The 22,015-nt window shown below is 35.8% G+C and overlaps 1 protein-coding gene across 1 annotated transcript in view; it reads right to left on the reverse strand.

The window, feature by feature from the left end:
* LOC140148827 (uncharacterized) overlaps positions 1–22,015 on the reverse strand; it is a 55,193-nt gene that overhangs the window by 17,887 nt on the left and 15,291 nt on the right. The window contains exons 4-10 of the mRNA XM_072170902.1: positions 21,561–21,639; positions 20,723–20,808; positions 17,756–17,809; positions 16,996–17,100; positions 14,268–14,379; positions 12,938–13,040; positions 10,934–10,990 (exon numbers count right to left, since the gene is read on the reverse strand). Coding sequence (XP_072027003.1) covers positions 10,934–10,990; positions 12,938–13,040; positions 14,268–14,379; positions 16,996–17,100; positions 17,756–17,809; positions 20,723–20,808; positions 21,561–21,639 — 596 coding nt within the window. The remainder of the gene's footprint in view (positions 1–10,933; positions 10,991–12,937; positions 13,041–14,267; positions 14,380–16,995; positions 17,101–17,755; positions 17,810–20,722; positions 20,809–21,560; positions 21,640–22,015) is intronic.

A 22,015-nucleotide genomic window follows, 5' to 3' on the forward strand; every position in this document is an offset into this window, starting at 1 on the left:
TCAAGGAGTTGTGGTATAATACTTACATACATGTAGACAGAAAATGTTCAAATTTAATCAAATTGGCTTTCATGTACAAGACTAAGGAAGCTACATGTATACGCTCAGTCTTTGTTAGTTGTGCCCTTGTGTCGTTAAACTAAGCTTATAGGTCTGTATTACTGTTGATAATGGTGCAAAGTTTTTGGAAGAATGTTAGAATTGGATGCTGGACATTCGTTTGTAAATTAAACTGTAAATATTGTATTTTCTGTTATTATTGTTTTCATAAAATATCAGAGAAAAGTTGTACAAAATATGCCTGGCCATTTAATTGGGATGCATTAATATGTTACTGTATCTTTTTCACTGTGCTATTTTTTACATAAATCTTATTTGCAATCTTAAACAAATGCCAGTACCAGTAATTTCTCTGTACATAATGTTACTGTGTCAGGGTTTAGTCAGAAAAATACTTAACCTCTGTAGAATTGTTTACTGCAAATATCTTAACAAGTTTACAACTCATGCATAAAAAATTCTTTTTTGAATTGAGACTATCCATGTGTGTCTAGCCAGGATGACAAGGAACCAGAAAATGTTTTGAATTAAAAAATCACTGATCCAGATAGATTGGGACCAGGGGACAAAAGATAACAGATAGAATAGGAAAGCCTACACAAGTGACTAACATACTGTACATGTGTCATTGGGCAGGAAAAAACTTCCTATGTGTTTATGGCCCCTGAACATGTTTAAAACATAACTGCCAACCAGTTATATAAGAGATTTTGATTTAAACATGTTCAGGGGCCAATGACACATACATGTAGGAGGTTTTTCCTGCCCAACAACGATGTGCAAGACTATATATGTACTGATTTATACATCAAAGCGGTCATATCCAATGAGGCAGAGGTGTGGCGTGAGTCATCCGATTTAGGGGCACTGAGCCCTTTTGAGGGGGCACTAGCCCTTCCTGCGCAATTATTAATGGGATTTTTTTTTTAATTTGCCACTGCTTCTCCCTTTGTAGGGCACATACCCTCAAAACATTAACACTGCTGAAGAAACATGGGCACTGTTCAACATGCTTGGTTAATTTGAGAGCTGGATTTTAATTCCTGCAAGTCTGATTATATTTGGGTAGGTTTTCCCATCATGCAAAATCACACAGACAAAGGTACATGTATGCCAATTTGAATTGACAAGCTAGCTGGCAGATTAACTACCAGGAAAAAATATCCATCAATTTGACAATTTTATGTTATGAAACAAACCCTATGGTTACATATACCGCAATGTATGTCTTGTGTAAGAGATGTTTGTTGACATCAAAATGCTTGTGCATTTCATTGCTGAAAATATTATATGCACTTTTCTTCCTAGAGGTTTCATATTGTGAAACTTGTGCCAAATAACTGGAGTGTTAGTTCAATGTGCATGTAGGAAATTATTTCTTGTGCTGGCCCCATGCATCTTGTACAAACTCATAACATCCTTATCTTGTTTATCATTTCTCATACAAGCACAATATATCATGCTATTATTTTTTTCTATTACAATTGAACTGAATAAGAATGAGAATACAATGTAAAAGATAGGAATTGTTGTTTTTACTGTCTCATACATACATGTACTGTGTCATACATGTAGATGATTGGCATGTCCAATATTTTGCTACATGCCTATTATCTACAATTCTACATGTACATGTATGACACAAAATTAAAACAACAATTCCTCTATTTTATTCTCTAAATATTTTTATATTGGTATGAGTTGTGTTGATTGTCAAAAGTTTTCATTTTTATCAGGTTGGTAAAATTTGAAAACTGAAAGAATGACTCATTATGGAGAGACCAGACAGTGTAATTCCAATAATGACTTGGGTCATGTTTATTTAAAGTGAATTTGGTAAAGTTGTATTGTACTTCATTTTGTTTTTTAATGTAAACAAAATACTTGAATTTGTGTTTATCAACTATAACAAGTGACCCAAGGCTATTGCTAACCCAGGTTGCAATTCCAAGTTGAGTCGAGTTTTCTGAATGTAAATTCACAATCAAGTTAATTATTTCATGCTGCATGCAATCCTCATAAATAAATGTGAAACAAAATAGTAAACTCAGTAAATCTTAAAGCCCTTTTGTATTATGTGAGTGACAGAAATCATATCAAAATGATGTACATGTATTTCGTCGTTGGTCAGGAAAAACCTCATATGTGCTTGTGGCCCCTGAACATGTTTAAAACAAAACTGCCAACAGGTTACATACATGTACATGTAGGAGGTTCTGCTTTAAACATGTTCAGGGGCCAATGACACATAGGGTTTTCCCGCCAAACGCTTTTGTTGGCTAAATGTTAGCTAAATGGCTTTTGAAATGATCAAAGATTTGTCAGTAGAGAAAATGAAGATATGTTTGGTATATTTCATAGACTACAAATGTACATGTATATGTCTGAACACAAGTATGGTTCTACACATACCTCCTCCTCAAAATTCATTTGGGTTTCAACTTTGAGATTGCACTCTGTAGAGCTGTGTACAGGGAGTTATCATACAAAAAGTGATACATTTCTCTCATATTCACGAATTTTGTACAAAGGTCATTATACATTATCACTCTACATGTAACATTATGTATTACAATATAGAGCTTGTTTGATTTCACCAATAATGTTCCATATATTATACATGTTTTTGTAACTTGTAAATAGTATCTGATAATAATGTTTATACATGTACAACATGCTACTAATTGCAATTGACTATGCTTGTAAATGAATTTGCAAAAATGTATCATTTTCAGTATGTATATTTTGTGATTGCTTCATACAATGTAACTGGAAAAATGATGAAATAAACTACTTTTCTACTTTGGTATTTTCATATATTTCTATATTTATTTGTTATATTTGTATCATCATTAATTAAAAGAGAAGTCTTGTGCTTATATATAATCTTTATCTTATAAACATTAAAAGCAACATTTTTCCCCAGCATACCTACAAAGAACTTGAAATTTATATTTTCATTTACACCTTTTTCATTTACACTTTGGTTTCTTGATATTCATAGGAAAAGTTCAGTGTATTTCTGCAGTATGAAGAAATAAGTTGATGTGTGTATGTGTGAGGGGTAGCTGTTTCGCCTGCAACCATGGCCTTTTGTATGAATTAAGGGACCATTCAACATTTATGCCGGGGGAGTATATGAGGGGAATGCGAATATTTTTTTTGGAGGGGGTCTTGTAGGGTGAATCTGACATTTTTACTTGAACCATTAGAGAAAGAGGGAATCCAAAAATTTTGAGCGGACGCGAGGGGGAACGTAAATTATTTTGTCAATTTTTTTGTCACAACTCCCACCCTTCCCCCTAGCGTAAATAATGAACGGTCCCTAAAACTCGTAAAACATGGGACACACATACACTGTGCTACACACCTTTAGAAAGAATGACCTGTAGGTTCCCATTTGAGGTATAATATCAGGTCCAAATGTGTGGTTGTCAAATTTGTGTGTCCAGTTTCAATGTTAAATCAATCTTTGGCTACCTGTGTAAAATTCAAGGGTCCACGGTTGGGGGTGAATATGAGTGGGTTGGTGTATGAGTGAGTGAGAGGGGAAAAACTATGCAATTGCAACTTGAGTGAATGTTCTTAGTCATCCAGTAGTTTCGAACAGAGTTTTGGAAATAAATATAATACTGGAACTTATTGCGTCTGGAACCACCAGACTTCATCAGGCAACTGACCCGTTGGGCTGGTCACGTGATAGACGGGCTAGGTATCGTCCCGATGGCCCGGTCCCATGCATGAGATAAGTTAAAGCGGAGTTGCCCTTTCTTGTTCAGTGATGGTTGTTCAATGCGTTCCCAAATGGCTTCTTTTATGCCTCTCCTATGCCATTGTTCCTCCTGATCAAGAATAACGACTTCCTCATTCTTAATTGAGTGTCCAGGGAATGCATTGAGCAACCATCACTGAAATAGGGACTCTGCTTTAACTTATCTCATGCATGGGACCGGGCCATCGGGACGATACCTAGCCATCTATCGTGTGACCACCCTAACGGGTCTGCCTGATGAAGTCTGGTGGTTCCAGGCGCAACATAGCAATAGTTGCAAAAAGTAAGTTCCAGTATTACATTTATTTCCAAGACTCAATATTCCCTCTTATTAAAGCCCCTCCCCCTCCCCTAATAAATGCCCCACCATTTTTTCATTTTCAATCAGGCTGTTCCACAAATGCTGAAAATACCATGCAATATACCCATATTTTCTAACATGTGTTCATCCATTGTTTATCGACCATGTTTAATGTATTTGTAGAAATGTGGAGCACAGCACAGCACTGCCAGATGGGAATTATCATTGTAAAAAAGACCTTTAATTAAAGCCCCATTCAAAAAAATGCAATGCCCACAGGCATTAATAGCAGAGAATACTGCAGATAATTTGTAGCTAAGACACACAATTACAAACCACTAAACCAGCAAACACCTGCTTCAAAAGCAATACACATTACACCATGATTGTACAAAGATCTGTATAACCACACATCTATCAGTCATGTAGTTTATTTGAACCAAAATAAGACAAAATTGGTGAGGTATATTCAATTATTCATGATTTTGAAGCTTTCTGGCTAGTCTTTTGAAATATATCAAAGCTATTCTCAATAAAGGGTACTATGTATGGAAATATTTTTAACAAATTTCATAAAAGGAGAGAACAATTAAAGCATAAAATGTTTGCACCTGCGCAATAATGTGATAATGTGAGAGGTCATCACGTCCGGAGTTACACAGTGGATAAGTGTAAATATTGGATTTCTATAGGTATTCACTCAAATATATTCATACATAATGGCAATATACTGCAATACATACAGTTTATCATCACCCTGCTACAATAATTGCCTCAGTCATATCTGTAATTGTGAGAACAAAGTACAAAATCTGGTTCAAGCATGCATCAGTTATGTAATCACCCTAATTATTTCTGATTATTCCCTTTAATTTGTATCATTATCATTTGTTCTTGTGCAAAGATTGGTGAATAAATATGTTTAAATGCTTGATTGAACCATGTACTTTGTTCTCAAAATTACGAAAAATGATATGGGCAATTATTGTAGCAGGGTGACGTTATATCTCTTTACAGGACAATTATTTTCTTCTGCATATTAATTATTTCAACCAAATGTGGTAATTAAATAGAAGAAAAAAATGTGTCTTTGCCGAAAATTATTACTTGTGGAACAAGTATTTTGGAGACACACCCAAAAGTCAATCACATATCACCCACAGAGTTCATAGCCAAGTAGGGAATTTTTGTACTAGAACATCGCACACCTGGTTAATAGCAGTACAACCAAGATAAATGACTAGCAACCTGTCAACGTGTTAACACATCCTTGTTTCTATGCTTTTGTATTATTGCTATTAACCCTGAAATAGAGTCAACTCTCAGTTTAATTTAGTTCACGGCCACAATATAGTACAGACATGTATGTATATATAACCAATCATTACAAGTCTAAGCAAGACTTACTAATCTAACTGCCAGTGTTGCCACAATTTAAGCCCAAAGGTGCAGCCAGGACCATCACAAGGCAGTGGTGAAGGCACTAAAGCCCAATTCCTAGTCAAAGGAAAATCTGCTCTTACCAAATCCAGCAAAGAAATTAACCAATTGGGAGGAAAACTATTTAATTAAATTTACTTTCCATTTTAACTTGATTGATCACTGACTACCTATACAACAAAGAATTATTATCAAATGGCACCAGTCTTGTATGTTTATAAACCGATGCATAATAAAGCACTGTGTTATTTATCAAACTTTGTATGTTCCTAGTAGAAATTTACAATCTGCTGATGTTTATCTCTATCTTGAGTTACTATCCTATCACTAGAGTCCATGCAAGGGATAGATTTTCCCTGTACCTGCACCTAATTGTGCGGGGTAAGTCACCAAGTTGCAACCCTTGCTAACAGGTATTTTCCATGGGAAAGTTTAACACAACCACAAAGTTAGCGGCTTCGCTCTGATGACCAAGCTGAACAGATCATGGCAAGGACACCACAGCAAGTAAAGGTCATGGGGTTTAAGCATACCAACAAACTTATGCATACCTTGTTTATTTTGCTATTTATACTTTGTTTAAAAGAAAAATATGACTTCATATATACTTTTAACAAAGAGAAAAAAGGGAATGATTATGAGTCTTTCCTGATAAGATGAGTGTGAAATAATGAATAATTTGCCCCCCTGGTGCAGTAAGTTCTTTTAATTCTAATTAGAGGCATACATGGAATATATCATAGTAGTAATAAAAGTATATTTTGTGGGAATTTCCTGTGCAACATAGAATACTGAAACTAATAATTGTAAAACAGGTCAAAATTACAAAAACTTGAACCACAAATGGTTTTCCTGTGATTTAATTTTCAATTTTCATTTCACGGAGCAACACTAAAAAATGGCTGCCACCCCCAATCCTAGTTCAATCCATCTACAGCTCGCATATCACTACCGCCCACATCCCAGGAATGGTGAAACGATTCAGCTTCAAAAAGGAGGTGAACTGCTCCCTAGGCACCAAATTGTCAGCTTTACCATAATGATGGAATCTGATAATGCCTTGATATGCAGCGATTATGCCTTGACATACATTTTTAAAGCCCAATCCTGAAATCAAAATCTATCAATCAACCAACTGTTCTAAACTCTTGTCAATTTAGCTCAAATCAATACTTCCTTATTCGTACAGATTTCTACAGCAAGTAGAGGAATTCAACCGGAGCATTGAATAAAGCGCAACATGGTAATATAATGTGCATGTATGTATCACAATTTGCACGAAAATATTTGAATGCTTTCATAATGCAACTGTCAATGTGTCAGGGTGCAAAATTGTGAGGCTATTTTTAACCCATTCAATTGATGTGTCAAGCAAATCAGCAACAGCAAATGAATATTGCTGCTTTAGTGAGACCAGAATAACAAAACATAAATCAATAACAAGGAAGTAGTTGTGGCACAACTTTAAAAGTGGGTGCATTTTTGATGAAAAGTTGAGTTTTAGTGAGACCTGGTAACAAGCCATATTCAGTATAAGCCTACACAGCGGCATTATTCAGTTATTTCCCCTATAAAATGTAGGTGTAAATTCATTTTCTGTAAACCTTTACTTCTCTAATCATTGGATATGGTTCACTTACTTTTCTTTTGTGTTCAACTTTTTGCTGTGTATAATTGGGGAAAAGCCAGATTCTTTATGTTGTTATTCAAGCTGTTTATGTGAGTCACTTTGCCCTGGTATTCTTGACATTTGTATTGCATCAAAAATAAAGTAAAGATATGTCTATCTGAAGAAAAATATACACAAAGAAGAATTTGTTCTCCAACATTTGTCTAAGTTTTTCATGATATGCTGCATATGATAAACAAAATCTTGAAATGAAGGCATGATTGCAAGAAATGTTAACAAAACTACACTTGAATTAAAGGCAGAGTTGCCAGAAATGTTAACAAAACCATACTTGAATTGAATGCAGGGTTGCCAGAAATGTTAACAAAACTAAACTTTGTTAACATACCTCAACAATAACTACAAGGCATATATCTTGCTATTGTATTTATTATTCTTCTATAATTTTGTTTATCATATATTATTTAATACTAACTTTTGTAAAGGGTGCCACAACAACACACTCTGCGTTCAGTGGCATCCTCATCATTTTCACCATATTATACCATGTTTGTAAAAGCTTTTTTATATTGTATTTATTTAATGGATGGAATTTGATGAAATAAAACTGAACTGAACTGAACTGAATAAAAAGTCACCCATGTTTGCTCTTAACCATTGGTTTCTATGGGACAGAAAAAAAAGTCAAATAATGTGATTAAAATTCAGAAGTCACCCAATTGTGCTGCCAAATAGTTACCCTGCTTGAAATGCAAACAGAACTGTGATGTGCAATGTGGTTATTGGACTGTAAAAAAGTTCATGGTTCCACCTGTTGATATTAAAAAAATAAATGGCAATAATTGTTTTTGCTGCATGACTCAGTGTGTATCAGGAAACACAGACAACCCTGTGGTGTGATACCAACTTGTTTATCTACGGCTGAATGCTGCTCTTGTGTGTTTGAATACTGGTATCATAGTATACTGAAAACAATTGAAAGGTGGAAAATACGGCAAAAATCATAACAATTGTTGATAAAATATTTGAACAAGTTGTTGAAATACTATTTGTGAATTCAATAATAAAGGTATTATTTTCAGCCTCTGTCTATCATATAAAACAGATTATTATTTTAAGAAAAGCAATGAAGCCATGGGCCAAGTTTGTCTACAATCAAGCAGATCATATACTTTGTGAAAATAAAATATCAGTGACATTCGCAATGTAGTCATGTTGCCCCCAAAAATGGTAAGTTCATGCTATTGTTATAAAGACTGCACAAAAAGTAACGCAGCTGTGATAAATACACCTATAGCATCAGAACTAATAATTGTGTTCACAATATTTCAACATAGAAAGAAGGATGATTTATTTACGCGCATTTTGATACCCCATTTGTCCAATGTCATTCTATATTAACAATACAGCAGTGTTTTTAAAGAAAAATGCCTGAATTTAAAGTTGTAGCTATTTGTATTGATTTGAAGTCAGCGTGAAGATAATGGAGGGTTTAATGTGCCAAAATGCTTGCGTAATAACCATTGATCGCTGTAAACTGCAACTTTTAAATTCGGGTATTTTTCATTAAACAACACTACTGTGTTGTTTAATATTGAACGACATTTGACAAATGGGGTATCAAAATGCGCGTAAATAAATCATCCTTCTTTCTATGTAGAAATATTGTGGAAACAATTATCAGTTCTGAAGCTATAATCGTATTTATAACAGCTGCGTTATTTTTTGTGCAGACTTTATGTATTACACAACAGGATTTTGCATGATGATAGGTTTATTGCTACACAAAACTTGATTTTGAATGTTTTATAAAACTTTGGTATGACTATTTACCCAGTATAATGACACAGCTCATATCACATAATGACACAGCTCAAAAAGGCCACTGCCATTTTGACACATTTGGTGTCCATAAATAGTCATACCACAATCCATATGACCACAGGGAAGAACATTTTTTCTAGTAGAGAGGTTTAATCAATGCCATGCATTGATAGTCCTTCAAGAAGTACCTCGGCTATTGGGGGGGGTGGTCTTTGCAAAGCCGAGCAGCGAGGCCGAAGGCCACCTCGCTATACATCGATGTTAAACCTCAGCCGATTATGTTGAAGGAATGACACAAATGTGTATTAATCATAAGAATTTTGCTTATTTGTTTCTGTGCGCTGTTGGAAAGGAAAAACATTTTTGGAGGGTTTATGTTTAAAACTCACACGTTGCAATTGAGGTGTATTAAATAATACGAACTGTAATTTATAGAAAGCTTAGCAAAATTGGCCCTCTTGCAGGAAGGACAGCAGCACTACACTTTTCTATAATGAAAGACAGAGATAAAAACCATACTGCGCAGGTCGGCAACCAATCACGGCGCACCTTTGCCCTAACTTTAGATGCGATTTAGTCTTTTTATCACTGTCTTTCATTATATATTTAAGGACCTGTCCTAATTAATGATAAATAACCTTTAGTATATCTGCATATCCTTGCATGAACAGGTAAACCCACGTATCATCTGCTCAGTTCCAGAAGTGGATAAGTGCAATAGCTACCATGTGTAGATGACTACAATATGTGTGTAAATTGCCAAATGTTCACAGGGCAGCTATTGCACTTACCCACTTCTAGCACTGAGCTGTTGATATGTACCCAACATGTTTTTACACATTGAGTACACACAATGCTCCACCTATGTGGATAAGTGGAAAGGCTTCAAAAGGAAACAGTCAGCTGGACTGGTAACTCTAACAAAATACCTTCCAAGCTCAAATGCTACAAACCGAAAAACGTTTTACATTAGTTTGAGGTTTTAAAAAATTACTGCACAAACAGGGTGGCAAAAGTCCATTTGGATTTCTTGAGATAGTGACGTCACTACTTTTGTCAGCATTACATGTACCAACTTTAATCATATGTGCAAACCTGTCCAGTTCTTTGAGTCATTGCGAGCTATATACTATGTGCACTGAGCCTGACGTCACTCTCTCCAGGAAGCCATATGGACTATACGATACAAACTTACTGGCCCACCAAAAAAAAGGTACCTGCCGAGCACCACTGGGCAGCCAGATATTTTGAATGCTGGTGAAAGGTTTGTGATGGAGATATTTACATCACACTTTTTCACTAACAAGTACAGGTGACATTTCAGGATGATGATAGGCGTCCAATCTGTTCTCATCTTCTCAGTTTAGGTTGTCCATATACATTGGAAATGCACACATGAGAACTGTAAGAATATCAGATTTCAGCCAGGATGTCACCTCTGATGTGATTTTGGTCACATTGTAATGGAATGCAATGAAACACATCTAAAATCAATATGCTAAGGCTTGCCTAATAAACTACAGTTTGTCCTTTTTGAAGTATGAAGTAAAGTACGCAGTAAATTATGCAGTTTCGGTGCGCCATGATGTCAAAAGGAATTAACACACTGCTAGCCAATGCATGAGGGCCTAAGCTGCTCATAAATGGTAGAGATATGTGACATCTTTGGCTGAAATGTTTCAGTTACTGTAAAAAATAAGGAAAATAGCAAGTGAAATTCTTTTCATCTGGGTGGGCAGCTCCATTGTTGTTGACCACACAGTTGAATACATCTCAAGTGCTATTTACCTGCCTGGCAAACTTACCTGTATTCGCCTGTTGACTTGGGCTCTTCTGTGAAAATTTAAAAATCTTATAAAAGCCTCCCCACCCCCTTGAACTAAAACTTGACTGCATTGAAACTTACCTTCTAATTATTCCTTTTTCACAGGCTGTGTACAGCATGCTACCATTGGAAGTATACCTGCATCACAAAATTAAAGATTAAAAAAATATATAGAAACAAACAAACAAAACTTCCAGTTCAGACTTATACTAAGGGGAAGTGTAGTGGAGAAAATATACCCCAAAATATAAGAACAGTTATTAAAATATGGCCATAAAGATCAAAACCATGAAGTAAAAATCCATAAAAAGCCAATTTACTAGTGTTGAGGTGTTTAAAAGGGTCCAAGAGTCTACTTTTAATAAATTAATTCCAGAAAGGGATCAAGAGTGTGCAAATCTAAATGCTTTCACTAAATAATTCATGGCTTCAGACATGTCACTTTAGAGTCTATTTCATTTCTTTTACTTCACCAACATTTTTCAATCATGTACTAAACCCTAGTAACTTTCTGATACAGAATAGTATGGGAAAATTGATCATGTTTTTCCAGTCAAATGTAGTATTTACAGAACTGTTACAATAAGGTGTCTACTTTTAACTTGAAATAAATCAATTCTAGTGTGTCTCATTTTTGAGAGTAACACCATGTTGGATTTCGCAGTAGCAGTTTCGAATCAGTGCATTTGTTTATGCGGTTGAGTCACCAGCGTAAGGGCAAAATCATCTTCTACACCGGTGTATATGTCCCGCAGGATTAAATTAGTGCCCAATTTGAATCTATCACTGCGAAATCCAACATGGCGTTACTCTCAACTTAAGACAAGACACACTGTATAGTATACAGGTAAAAGGCTTGTCACAACATGCTGGAAAAAAAACACAAAGAAAAATAATAGAAACACCATCATATTGTATATATCCTTTATGGTGCATGCAGTCACAGTTTACCATCTTGCCCAAGGATGAAAATATGATCTGAACATCGTTTTATTTCCTTAGCTGAGATGAATTTCCTAAACAAGATCTCCATTTTCTGAAATAATGAAGCAACTTGACACTCAAATACCTGCAAGTAAATTAACAAAGAATCGTATTTCATGATAAACACTGGTTTTATTTTATTTCATCAATGAAATAGGCAAGCAACTGAAAATCTGGTGTCGCTACAGAGTGCCAATATAATGCTACCTGCATTTTTACAAAAACATCAACAACTCCTCTGTACAGGTTGAGAGGCTTACATGCAAAAACACTGGATCAGAGACCTTAGCTCATACAGGCGCATGTCCAGGCAGTTCAGAGGGTGTGCACACCCTGGGGTCTATGCCTAAAACATGCTAAATCAGCCAATTTGGGGGCATTTAGGGGCTATTCTTGCTGCTGAGTACCCTGGCGTCTAAGGTTTCTTGGTGCACCCCGAGTAAAAAATTAAGAGAGGCGCTACTTTGATTGCAAAAGTGAGGACATTGTGAGCTTGGGACCATGTGTAAGAGCATGGACAGTGTATAAGAGTCTGTCCACCATGCCAAAACGCAACTCTCAATAGGTAATGATATTAATGAGCTATAATGTGATGTAGGCCACGAAAAGGCAGTGTTTATGACTTATCTTATGATGTATACTAATGATTGACAGCGATGTGTATGGTTCATTGGGGTGGAGCCATTATGCCCATATTAGGCTGTTGTTAAGCAGATATCCTGTTCTATGAGCGGTACAAAAAGGTAATTGTTAGGCCTGATTACTCTAGATGGCGCTTTGTTTATACAAAGTTCACCGACCTGCACTATTCGTCACTGACAGCTGGTACAGAGCAGACTGATGGTGCTGAGCAGGGTCATACTATTTCATAACGAGACTATGCTGTTGTTCTCCAAATTGGTATAGGCGGTTTGTACAGAGTACCGCTAGCCTGGTACGCCCCTGTTGGACTTGACCTATGATCACACTTTGGTTGGTTGGTTGGTTGGCTGTGATTGGTTGTAGAAGCGTGTAAGCTACATAGCTCTCACATTGTATCACTACATGTCCTAATTACACCTTGCTATGAGATAACTCAATATTCACACTACATATACTGACCTAATTTTCCATACAGCTTCATCTCCATTTTCCCTGAGTGTTTCTTGGATACCGGTGTCCGGTAAATAGGCACACACTTCACCACCTCCAAACATCACTACACCTGGGGTACATGGTACAATAAGAGAATTGAGACACACTGAACATCGGTTCCAACATTTTACAAGCAACAATGAATTTGAACATTTCTAAAATATGATATACCATGATTAATATTTTTGAAGTGTTAAAGAATAAATATAAACATGGAAAAACAGTGGCATGATCGACAGAAATTATGTATAATAAACACAATTTTTTCACCAGGTTCGCCGTCGCAAATAATAAAGGAGATAAGTAGAAAAAGTAATCCTGCCCGGGAATCGAACCCACGACCTCAGGTTTACAAGACCTGTCCCGTAACCACTTGGCCACAGGAGCTTCATGATTAGACTGGTTGCAATTCGAACCTATAAGCGGTAAAGGTATTTAATTATTTTTAGCCGCTGTTGTGCATCTATCCTCTAATATAACACGGGCGACATCATTATTTTTGATGTAAAAAACTTGGCTTCACCAAAACTTAAAATAATGATGTCACCTGTGTTATATGAGACAATAGATGTACAACAGCAGCTAAAAACAATACCTTTATTCTCTAATTATCACACTCACATGAAAATCCAACAATGGCTAGAACAGCAATATCGACCCTTGGACTGGCAAGAGCAACCACCAACAGCACATCGTATTGGGAATCATGAGAATTGACCAAAATTTGGTGGCAGTAGTGTAACTTACTCAAAACCGAATCTCACATGACGGTCCCTGACTTAACTTTAACTGGCAGTTGCGTACTGGTGATAATGTGTGTTCCTCTTCACTTGATCACAGAATTGTAAGCCTTTACTTGATAACAAGCTCTTATATATTTCTACGGTGCCATCATTATTGAGGCAGTAATCAAGGTTTTTTCAATAATTTGGTTCAACTCAAGTATAAGGTAGTAATGTTATTGCTTTTTCGCAGTTACGTGAGCAAACTGCTCTTGTTCACCTGAGCGTACCCTTGTGCGTTTAACTTTACACACATGATTTTATACTGTGACCAGTGAAACACGCACCCATGCCACTACCAAGCTTGAGGTGAACCAAGTTTAGTAGCTTCACCTCATGCACTGACTCTTACAAGTATTCACAAAGAGATTAGATTAATTGGTACACATACATTAAATCTTCTCTGAAGCAAGAAGCATGCTGGCTTCTATACTCATCAGTTATCTTTAAGAATTCTTTTGGATTTTAAAAACCATGTATTTGCTCATCTCAAATAATCTTAAAAAGAAACCTACTTGAGAATCCATCCTCTGCCATAGCATTATATGGTCCTGGAGTGGGTGCCACTGAATGTAGACTAGCTCCAGCTGGGATGTCTAATAATGTCCTACCGTCTAATGTCACAACCTGTAATGTTACAAAGATCAAATTGGTTAACGAATATTGCATGGTTTCTTACTTTCCATGCACACTGTAAAAGCATGACACAAAAAACTGAAAACTTGTTGAATGCATCTAAATCAGAAATTTTTAAAGGGTTAAAACCATTTGATTTTCAAAATGTGACCATAGAGCTTTCAAATATCAAACCAAACTATGAATAAACTGTGGAAATTGCAGCTAAGCTTTTAAAAATAGCTGCAGCTGAAATAGTTCCTACCATACAGTTACTGTTTCAACATCATTTTCACCTTCCCAACCTAATCATACCAAAAGCCGAGAAATACACTATACGGTTATAGGAAAGAAGTGGAAGCAAAGGCATGTGCAAGCAAAAATCTTTAGTTCCCCTCCACCGCAAATGCTGTGCAGATTTGGAACACTGGACACTCAGAACATCATTGATTCTCTGGTGTCAAGCTGCTCCATCAAGATTTGCACAGACATTTAATTCCTTCAATTTGTCTGCTCGACTGTGTTAGTAGCCTTTGAGGATGGGATTTTGAGACTTGCTATTTGCCGGTCTTGCTGTTATTATGGACTCTGATTGTGAATGAATTTGTAGAGATTTGGCTTGCTGCTTTTGAAATTCTTCTGATAGGATTGTGTTTTGATGGTTTCTTGTACTAGTTCCCTTGACATACAAGATAGGTATTTGATTGGGTAAGATCTTTGTTTTGTGTTGCTGTCTGTAACTGATTGAAGGTTTGCCCTCAATGTTTCTTTTTCTTGATTCGATGTTGGTTTAATTGTTCTTCAAAGTCTAGCATTTGCTGTTGGTGGAGTTGTCTTAACACATTGATCTCTTGGTGTGATGTCAGGTTTTCTTCTTAGTATTTCTCAAGTAGATCTGATCTTTTTGTGATCATTTCAATCATTGTTGGTTTTGCAACCTTAATTTATATATTTTTATAAATAAGGCAAGTAATTTTTTCTGTACAAATTCTACTTCACAATGTGTTTGCAAAAAACAAAATCAGAGATGACCCTTTTGAAGCTCTTGTCAGATGGTTTGTTTCAGGATGAAAGAGCAAAAGCAGTCAGGAAGAAACTACAGGTGGGTGGGAATTTCAAATGAAATGGATCAATACAAACACAACTTCAAACCTGTTTTAAAAAGTTTATGTTCAAATAAAATTATATATAAAAAAAAGAAAAAGAAAAGATTTGCATAGATCATCCAAAGCCATTCCACTTGAACCCTGCAAACAAGATGTCTGTTGCACCAAACCATGTTTTATCATACTCAGTTCCAGTCATCAAACAAATCCTTCCGCAGCTTCAACTACAGAAGTACAACAGAGCACAAATTATCGGAGAGTAAAGGTTTGTTCATACTACCACCGCATTTGCGATGCGTTGCTTTGCGATTGCTTTGCGATGCGGTGCGTTGTCGCACTGCATCGTACTTCAAAATACTGCATTGCGATATCGCAATGAAGTTAAATACATTTTAACTTGGAAATGCAACGAGTTGCGTTGAGTTCTGCGGCAAAAATAAGCGATATATCCGCATCGCAAAGCAACGCATCGCAAATGCAGTGGTAGTATGAACGAACCTTAAGTTTTGACACTCTAAGCAAATCTCCCTCCCGATCAGACAACTGTACAAACGGACTACTAAGAGAATTTCACTTGTCAAGATCAAGATGTTAAGTCTATTATCACAAATGCCACTCTGCACCCAATGACACACTGAAGCAAGCTTTGTGCAGTCTTGGGATCATTCATTCTGCTTCTGAAAAGTTATGTCGGAGACAACGTTGACATAACAGATTTTAGTGCAAGAACCATACAATTGTATATGTTGCAGCCCACAACAGCAAGCTCTTTGGAGTATCAACAAGTTGGCAATATCTGAAATCGGACCACAGCAAAGGGCCATGTGATGAGGGCAGGACTCGGTCAAAAGAATTTCTGATATCTTGATTTTAAAACAGGGTATAGAGATATCCAATGCTTAATTAGCATCTTGGCAGTTATTCTTGTGGGTACAGGCAAAAAATACCAAAACAAAACACTATACCTCACAACAATAAAAAAATAAATGTAGATATTTATATAGCGCTTTATGCCGTAAACAGCCTCAAAGCGCTTTACATTTATTCCGCCGTCATTAGAATATGTCCGAACCACGTTTGCAGCCTACAAGTGGCGCAGGGTCCATCAGTACAACGACTGTGACTACCCCTAACAGCTTCCCATTACACCTGGGTGGGGTGAGGCAAGCAAGACAAAGCGCCTTGCCCAAGGGCGCAACACGGTGGTGGGACGGGGAATCGAACCCACGCATATCGAGCAAGCTCTCAGATTATGAGTCCAAGGCCGTAACCACTGAGCCACCGTGCCCTCACCACAGAAGCAACCAAGTAAGAGTGGGCAAGATGAAGGTAATGGTACAGAATTTATTAGCCAACTTGCAAGCAATTTAAACTTCCGCCCTACTATACATTTAATTGCAGCTTATAGTTTTTCAATTTACCACTGCAGTTCATTGCATCTTCATTCTGTAATATTTGTCACCTGCTACTGATACTCAAGTTATCAACTGGTATATCTCTCTCAGTGCATATTCTGACTTACCTTTCCATGGCCATCAACCGATGCTGTTACAAATGTGGTTTCACCGGAGCACCAAGGCCAACTATCTTCTAGAAATGTTACATCTCTAATTATATCACTGTGAAGCTGCAAGAAAGTCGACATTAAAATTAAGTTTAACTCAATATATTATCTTAATATATAAGCTTTTAAAGTACCATAACTAACAAAAAGACGGAGTACTAAGAAGAGTGAAAAAGCTTTTTTTTTTCATAATTGACATCAGTTTATGTTGTAAAGCATCCAAAGGAGCAATTGACTAACCTGGGTGTTGTATGGGAGACACACAGTCGCAATTTCTGACACTAAATTGAAGTGTATGGTATCGTGTGTCACCTTGTGATGCTTTGTGATCTAAATTTCTGTTTCTGGCACTATACTAAACTATGGTATTTCATTTGTAGTGAAAACACCATGAAATGGAAGGTACATAGAATGCATGCAATAAACTGAAAACATCATGAATTAATCTACACAAGACATATCTGTCAAAGGTGTAAAGTAAACCATGCTGTGTAACAAATGTCTGAAATAGCTGTAGTGTATGCTTAGACAATGAAGGTGACTTACCATCCAAATCTATCATACATCTGTTCTTTTTCCCAATATAAAATGTACAAATTTTGTTGTGCCTACCCATGAACTCAGAATTATACAGCAACTGTTTAATAATCTTGTTATCATATCAGACACATCTCAAAAGCTGTAAAACATTTCAATAGTAAGATAATTGGCTACTTACATCATATATATAAAGAAGAGGTATGGACATTCGAAGATCAAACACAGCTAAACCCTGTATGTAAGAAGTAACATAGAAACTCAATTGAGAAAATGGATCTCACAAATCACAAAATGTTTAACATAATCAGTACAGTTCCTAACATAAGGTCTTGTTAAGTTTGATTTTACTTAAGAATATAATATTACAGATTTCCATTATGTCCCAGACACCAAATTTCAAAACTATACTTTCAATTACATAGTAAAGAGTAAAACAAACAAAATGATATACAGATTAATTTTCATTTATGACAGATTTATCTGAAAATACAGGACAACAACTGTACAACAAATCTTGTTCTTAACTTTTGCCATAAAATAACTTTCTTTTATGCAGTACTTGCTACAAATTTTAGTTACCATGAAATAGCTGAGTCTTATTGCCAAACCTCAGCCAATCGTGCATTTGTAAAGACTGGCAGGTATTTCCTCACTTGACTCGTTTTCAGTAACATGAAAACTCACTTACAAATGGAATTTTTGAGTCAATGTTAAAATGTGACCTGCTACCATGACATGAGCGTGATGTTGCAAGTTGGGAGTTTCAAGAAGTCCTGGCTGCTGTCTCGAAACTACCAACTTGCAACTTTTCACTTATTTCTTGGTAGCACAAGAAATTATTACACATTTCTTTGTAGAGGTAACATATGATTATTTAAATATGGAAGGAACATTCTGATTGGCTGATTAAGTTAGATCATGAAATTACTATATCTGCATTCCAAAAAATTGTTTGAAATGGAATTGAAAGTACATCATCCAGCAATGCCAATGAACATCATGCTCAATGCTTCTTTCTGTGTATGCTCAAATCTTCTGTGCATGCTTGAACCATGCGCAGTGGTATTGTGCTTTGTGCATGACCAGTTCCACAATACACATAATCATTTGATGGTGTAATTGAAGAGGTTCAACAGGTCTGTTAATTAATCAGCTATTTTTCAGTTCATTTGTCAAGACCAAATGAAAAATTTCTGCTGACAGTTTCGCCAGAAACATTCTGGCTTTCTCAAAGCATTGATTATGTTATTGGTTCATCTGCTTGAAGCAGGAACTTTGACGTTTTGAGAAAGCTAGCAAAACTGTCTGCAGACAAATGTAAGTTTTTCACTTGAGTCTTGGCAAATGAACTAAAAAATAGCATATCTGATGATGTAGTTTCAATACACATGTCAAATCATTATTTTATGATATACCATCTTTTAATGTTAATTACAGTGCAAGTTGGCAAGTGCAAAGTATTTGTGGCAGTGACTTCACATACACCTTCGTTTCATAACCACTAAGGTATAGAACATTTTTTGTTATAGCTATAGCCCCTCCTGAAGTATTTAATTGTAGCATTCGATTTTTGTTACACAATTCGATGCGGTTCTTTTTTATGAGCATTTAAGTGCCTAAAACAGCCTAAAATGAGGCTATAACACTCTTTCCAGCCTTCTGTAATATTAGTCTCCATAGACTTTACATGTAAAATAACAGTCAGCTACCTGCACAACGGATTCTTTTGTTCTGCAAGGCTCACTCAGTCATTTAATGAGGCAATACAAACGATCGAAATTGGTGTTGAAATGAGCAAAATTTTGAGTTACACCTTTTCAGTGTAAAAATTTTTTTCTCAGCCAAATGAAAAGCAATAATTTTCATTTTTTCAGCAAATGGCTGGAAAAACTATAATGCTTGATACTGATTTTTTTTAAAAATCCTGGTGTTAAACTTAGGCCTGAAATTCAGTCATTTAGTGTAAGATATTCGATTTTTATAGGCTTCAGCTCGGCCCATGAGCTTTTCTTGGATCAACCTTTTAGCTTTTCAAAGTAATATAGTTCGCTAATGAAGGATTTTCCCCAACTTTCTAAAGCACATCACCGTGAGCTATATATCATAGTTTTGTCAGAATTTCCGTTTTGATTTCACCATCTTTCACGGTCGGCTGAAAAAATTTCTAAATCAACACGTGAAATCTAAAGGCTAGTACTAGCATTGTGGATCGATATCCCTGGGTTTAATAGGAATACCGGCATGGCTATAGTGTTGCCAGAACTTCAATATAGCAAAGAAATTCCCAGACCTATAGCGCTCCTACTGATCATGTTTAACCAGAACACCCAATTGGGGATTTAATCGCTGGTCGGGCAATTGGCTTTCAATGAAAAATTGACCTGGATAACAACAAAGGAAATATCGACTATTTCAGCTGGTTGCTCTCGAGATAAAAGTACTCACCATTGCCTACTTTTACTTAGTTTGACATTTTCGGAGACTGAATGGAAAAAGGGTAAAACAAAAACGGAAATTCTGACAAAACTATAACATATAGACCCACACGATGTGCTTTACAGAGGTGGGAAATATCTTTCTTTAGCAAACTATGTTAGTTTGAGACACTAAAACATGAATTCCGTAAAAAGCTCGCAGGCTAATTCAAGGCCTATAAAAATCAAAAATATCACACTAAAAGACACAATTTGATGCTTAATTTTAACACCAGGATTTTAAAAAAATGTATATCCAAGCACCAAGTTTTTAACTGACATTACTGAAGAAAAAAAAAATATTGCTTTATATTTGACCGAGAATATTAATTTCATAGCAAAAAGGTGTATCTCTGAATTGTGCTGATTTTTACATGTATCGATCGACTTTTAGCGCGACTAAGCATTTCTAAAGAATTGGTTGTCCAGGCGGCAGACTGATAAGGTCCATAAAAAAGAACGGCATCGAATTGTGTAATAAAATTTGCACAAAATGCTAATTGAGCAAGTACGTATGCAATGCACTAGTTTTCGAGAGGGGGGCTATACAAAATATTTTGTTATGTATTGTATGTTACAGGTATGTATGGTCTTTTCAAAATTAAAATGTCCATCTGAAACATAGGTGCATATGGGACAGATTATATTCATCTCTTTTAACATTTGCTTACCTTTCCATTAACACAAGTACACACAACAGTATGTGGACACTTGGGATCTACTGCTAACCCTGTTCTATCTCTACCATTAAATGCACCTGAAAATACAAGCAAATTGTAGTCAGTTTCAGATTAGTTTACAGGAAATAAATGATGCAAGCCCAAGAATTTATGAAGCTTCAAGAAAACTTTTGAAGCTTGGGCAAACTGAAGAAAACCAAAAAAATCATGCCTCAGTGGGGATTGCACCCTGGTCATCCAATTACCACTTCAAACATATTTAACATAAAAAGAGCAAATTCTTTGTTTGGTTCTGAATTCAATTAATAATTTATGACAAATGAATCATGAAGATCTCCAGCTTATAACACTGTCAAATAATAAATGCATAAACTTCTAAGCATTATTGACAATCATTCACTTTATACCTAATAGTACTTCTAAGTAAAGTTATTGCAATACTTTGTTCAACTATTAAGGCAAAACTCATAACATCAAAGTCTAATTTGTTCTCAGTCATACCATCATGTTTCTTAGATTTAGATTGGGATTGTGATCATGTACTGCTGTACAAAACATCCGGATTGTTTAATTAATTAAAAAGTAACTTTTATTGTCAAAACATCATGGATTGATAGTGACTGGTGCAAATGGGTCAAGTTTGACACACCGCCTACGGAAAGGGTATTTCCGTATTGTGTGACTGGTACACACTTTATCAAATCTACATGATGAGCACAAGTTGGGACTTAATTAATGTGAGTTAACTAAAACTGAATCATTTTCACCCATTAAAAGTTGATTAGATGATGAATGGGTGTGTAGAATTACACTGTATAATAATACTCACAGCTATCATATGTAATTAGTTGTGCTCCTGTTTCTACATCTACTACAGCTAGTCTACCAGCAGTGGTAGTGGCTAAAATCTGAAACCAAAGAAATTAAACAAAACAATGAAAAAACTGACTTATCAACATATTCAAGACTATAGAAATTTTCAGCCACTTGATGATGAGTGTACTTTGTTTGCATATTTTTGGGTGACAACCCTCTTTGTTCTTCTAAATAGATGTAATAATATATAAAAAAATATAGACACAGATATTATTTGGCGTGAAACACAGTGTTGTGAAATGTATTAATATCTGTGTCTATATTTTTTTAAATAGCTCTACCATTTATTGGTATCGAGCACTGTATAGCTGTCTGTGATACTTTTACTTCTTGTAATAATATATATGTATGTACATACTCAAAATATCTACCATTCAAAGTACACATAGTAACCTAACAAAGTAGGCT

This window comes from Amphiura filiformis, chromosome 3 (genome assembly GCF_039555335.1).
Source record: "Amphiura filiformis chromosome 3, Afil_fr2py, whole genome shotgun sequence".
In the NCBI taxonomy this organism is placed as follows: Eukaryota; Metazoa; Echinodermata; class Ophiuroidea; order Amphilepidida; family Amphiuridae; genus Amphiura; species Amphiura filiformis.